This window comes from Lipotes vexillifer, unplaced genomic scaffold (genome assembly GCF_000442215.2).
Source record: "Lipotes vexillifer unplaced genomic scaffold, Lipotes_vexillifer_v1.1 scaffold741, whole genome shotgun sequence".
Lineage (NCBI taxonomy): Eukaryota > Metazoa > Chordata > Mammalia > Artiodactyla > Lipotidae > Lipotes > Lipotes vexillifer.
In genome coordinates, this window is record NW_006796565.1 from 899688 (window position 1) to 904372 (window position 4685).

Below are 4685 nucleotides of genomic sequence, written 5' to 3' on the forward strand. Positions count from 1 at the left end.
GCATTCCTGGCTCGGCTTTCTGGCCAGACTCGGAGGAGTGATCTGAAATTCTTTGCTGGGGCAGATCATACTTGGTCAGAACGTTTCACTTCTAGATTGATGTGGCCTTGGAACTCTGCATCAGGTCTCCCAGTGTGACCTGGGAGCCTGGAGACTCCACCGGCCCTCCCTCCTGAACAGTCAGTCCTTTGAAAATGTATTGATTTCCCTCCTTCTCTTCCCTGCTTTTGCACTTTGGATGAACCTTGTTTTCGAAGAACAGTAGAAGGTAATTTTCCTGTGCTCGCCAGCTGGCCCGTAATTGAGCAAATTTCAGTAACACCCACTGTAAAGTCTAATCGAAGTAAACAGGAAAATATGATTTACAATCTGGACGGCAAGTAAATACCAGGGTGCAATTAATTTTTACACAGAGCAGCAGATTCTAAAACATTTTCCTGCACTGACCAGTTTGATTTTAATTACAGATTAGGAGCTGCTTTTTATTTATTTATTTTTTACTATTGTTATCGTTAGTTTTTACTTTTTGATGGAACCTGATGACCTTCAGGTTCCTCGGATCTCCGTGACTTCCTCTGAAGGTGTAACCACGGAGGGGTGGGATGGAAATAGGATCAGAGAAATTAATTCGTAAGGAGCGATTTTCCCAACCTGGACTGAAGGCTGCACTCTTTGGGCTTTTGCTTGGTGAGAGATGAGGGTGGGTCGGGGAGATGCTCCGGGCTGTGTAGAACGATGATGAGAGAGGGTCCCATCACTGCTGGGAGCTCAGAGGGATGTGCGCAGGCCGTGACTTGGTTTGGCTCATTCTGAGGAAGGGGACGGAGGCGACCCGTGTTGCAAATGTGTCATTTCGGAATCATGGTGCTTCCAAGGATGGGAAGTATGTGCCTTTAAATGGACCCTCCTAGTTCTTCCAGTGGCTTCCTTCAGACCTGGGCAGAGAACAGGAGCCACCTTGCCGGCTGCAGGGTCGGCCCGTGTCTGACCTCAGCCGACCTCAGGCTGTCTGTAGGGCTAGCTCAGCGTAGGAGGTCACACGGCTTGAGCGCACTTCGGGGACAGCAGTCTGTGAGCAGCCCAGACCCTGAGATCTGTCTTAAAGGTGCCACGAGGCTGAGCTGGGATTCACTGTTGTGCCCACCAGGTGTTGGCTCTAGGGCCACCCTAAGGCTGGCCTGTGGGTGGGTGAGGACTTCGGGAAGGCCATTCCGGCCTTCGTGGCCCCCGCCAGGATATCTCTCCTGCAGCGGAGAGGCGGTTCTATTCCCCTGCAGGGTCCCAGCGTGCAGGGGAGGGTGCGGCTCTCTCGGGGCCCTGGTCTGCCCCAGTCCTGAATCCCTTTGCGTTTCTTTTATCTTTCCAGGGAGTTGACCACACTTGGCCATTTCCTGGAAGAGCCCCACCCTGAGGGTGAGCAGCCGATGGAGAGCTGTTTCTGCTGACATCATCATCCGGGGGGTGCCCAGGAGGTCGCCTCTGCCCAAGTCTGCCCACCCGAAGATGGCTCGTGCCCACCCTGGGCTGGCGCCCAGTGCCTGAGGTCCTTACCATGGTGATGATCCTAAGTCAAAGCCTCGACAAGCAGGGAGCTGACCTCGTAGCGTGCAGGACCTTCATCCCTGAGCTGGTAAGGACCCGCTGGCCTGGCTTCTCTGGTGACCCTTTTGAGGCCCGATATCCAGGTGGGGCTGTGGACTGAGGAAGAGAGCTTAGCAGATGTGCCCAGAGGGCCCGCGAGCAGAGCTCTGGGAGCCGTGGCAGGCGGGGCAGTGGAGCAGAGTCACCCGGAGCCCGGCTTCGCCCTCACAAGAAGGAATTAGCCAGCCCAGATTCGAGTCCTCTGGCGAGCGGGGGGGCAGGCCAGCACCCTGGTAAATAATACCAAGCGTGCTTCTGCCGCCCCTGCCGGGCTGAGACCCACATTCCTTCTGGTCTCCACCCGGTCAGGAGGTGGTTTCCAGAAGGTGGGGTGGTCAGTGCGAGCGAGAGCTGCCGCCTCAGGAATGTCCAGAGTGGGGGACGGTGGAGAAAGAAGGCGCGGCCTGGCGGCCAAGGTGGTGGGCCTGGTGGCGGCTGCCCCCCGCAAGGGTGGTCCTCGGACCAAGTGGCCCGGTGAGCCTGGCCAGAGAGGCAGACAGCCGGCCTTCTTAGGCTGCGAACAAAACGGCCTCCTCACCCTCCTTCTGTAGCCCTAATTCCTAGGAAGTGGGTGGGCTGCTCCCCGGCAGAGGGAGCTGAAAGCAGTCCCACTCGGGCATAAACACTCTTGTGGGGGCTTTTGCATGTGGGTACGTCCCAGGGACTCTGCTGCTTCTGTGGTCAGGGATGGGGGCACTGTCCGGGGTCATGTCACCCAGCGCCCCTCCTGGCGCCCTTCACGGCCCCTCGTGAGACCCCACGCTAGCACCTAGTGGGCTTTCTCCCCCAATCTTACCCCACCACCCAGGTCGAGAGCAGGCAGGTGGGTCTTAGGTCCTCATAAGAGCTTGTGAAAGCCACCAAGACCTGTGTCCACTCCACAGGCCTTCACGGAGCACCTTGGGCTGAAGGAGTTCCGTAAGACAAGTAGGGTCTCTGCCCATCACTCCTTCCTTTCCAATTTGTGTTGAATATATATCTGTCAGTAGGTTGCCTCTCATCATCCCCACTGCTGCTGCTCTGGTCCTTCCTGCGTACTCTCTCATCTGGATTCTTTTGGGAACTGGCCCCCGCTTCTGGCTCCTTTAGCCTGTTTGCATTACCCAGCAGCCAGAGGGAATGCAAGTCAGACCGTCCCACCTCTGCTCAGAGCCTTCCACAGGCTTCCCGTCTCAGGCTGAGCAAACACCAGACTCCTACTGGGATGTATGAGGGCCGGTGTACTCTGGCCCCCGTGACCACTGTGCTCCCTCTCCGCTGCTCTCCGCCACTGACTCTGTTCAAGCCACGCCGGCCTCCCTGCTCTACGTGCCTCAGGGCTTGTGCACTCCTTCCCTGGCCTGGAACGCTCCCTGTTAGCAGGACTCTCCCCCTCCCTCCTTTTCTTTGGCCACTTGGCCTAAAATCTAATTCCCCTACCTCCTTACCCCCATGTACTGCCTGTCCCCTTTTCCCTGTCCTTTTCTTTCCAAGGCGCTTAACCACTTTCTAACGTTTTGATCTCGTTCACTGAATGACTCCTGCCCCAGAGTGTGAGAGCTTCACAAGGCAAGGACCTTTGTCACTCTCGCTCCTTGCCGAATACCCAGTGCCTGACTCTGGGACCTAGTGCATGGCAGGTGTTCAGGGGACATTTTGGAGCGAGTGAATGCGGGTCCCTGTAGCCCAGCTTCTCGGCTCGTCATCGTTCAGTCCCTTCTCTGCTGCTCAAGTTCACAGCTGAGGGGGGTGCAGGTATGAGTTGCTCTGTTTTCTGTGGTTGGTGGATGTTTTCCCGCTGAAATGAAAGCACTCGTGTAGAGTAGCTCTGACCAAAAAGCAACGGCTCTCAGGGTGAGGGCCTCCTGGAGGGCCCAAGGGAGGCCCCCTCTGGCTCCAGCTGTGCTGTTTGCCTCAGTTGCCGCCGCTGAGCTTGGTTCCATCTGGGGGTGGGCCTGCCTGGGCTTGGCCGTGGAGCTGGGTCCAGGGCCCGCGGGCCCGTGGTCAGCTGAGCCGGTCTTCAAAGAGACAGGGCCTGAGCCCTCGCCAGGAGGAGCACGGCCTCCCAGCCCCAGCCAGGGAAGGAAAACTCATCTTCTCAGGAAAAAAAAAGGAGAGAAAGCCAAGGGAAGCACAGGGCCATCGAAGGGGGCTCGGTGGCTTCACAGGTCGGGGTCTGGCTTTCTTCCCACACCCCTCCCCTTCTTGGAAAGTCATCGCCTTCTGTGTTGCTTCTCTTCTTCCTTACCCTGGACTCCCGGATGGGCAGCCCAGCTGTGGGCAGCAGCCACCTTCGGAGAGCGGCCTTCTCCTGTGTCAGTTGGTAGGTGCATCACAGGTTGTCAGCACGTTACAGGTCTGGCCTGGTTCTGCTCTCACGGTGCAGGTGGAAGCACAATGAAGGCAAGCAGGAGGATGGGAGCGTAGTCTGTGTGGGGCCTGCGGAGTTGCCATCACCCCTGCCTCTCCTGGAGCCTCCCCCAACCTGCTGAGGGGTGGGGACTCGTCCATCTCTACCTGCTATACAGGCAGGAAACAGAGAGCCCAGGGGACGGAGGGCCCACGTCACACAGCTGGCGAGCAGGGTGCCAGGACACAGGCTTCAAGTCCAGGCCCTGTTCACCCACCAAGGCCCTCACGCCCGCCCCCACCCGGCTCCTGAGGCTGTGGTCCTGGAATCCGCTAGGCCTTGGGGAGAGGCACGGCTGTAAACAACCAAAGAAAGACCCTAAATAAGACCAGCCTAGTGATGACATCCACAGAATGTAAGATAAACTGATTAGAATTTGCTCTGAACAGCCAGCAAGTTTGAGAGGAAGATGGGGGTTTTGCTTCAGCTTCCTAACCGGGTAACATCATCCTCATGTAAATACCATCAAGATAATAACAGGAAAGATGGAAAAGCTTTTCTCTTTTGTTTTCTAATCAGACTAAGACGATAACAGAAGTTGGGGGTTCAGATTAAAAAAGAAATCATGAATCACCACAGGCCGCTTTGGAATTAGGGAAGTGAGAGGCCCCCCCCCCCCCCCCTGGGGGGGCAGGACCAAAAGTGCAGCTAACAG

General features: G+C 56.8%; 1 protein-coding gene across 1 annotated transcript in view; it reads left to right on the plus strand.

Moving 5' to 3' along the window:
- FAM53B (family with sequence similarity 53 member B) overlaps positions 1–4685 on the plus strand; it is a 113156-nt gene that overhangs the window by 34199 nt on the left and 74272 nt on the right. Inside the window, exon 2 of the mRNA XM_007468731.1 lies at positions 1367–1630. Coding sequence (XP_007468793.1) covers positions 1553–1630 — 78 coding nt within the window. The 5' untranslated portion in view covers positions 1367–1552. The remainder of the gene's footprint in view (positions 1–1366; positions 1631–4685) is intronic.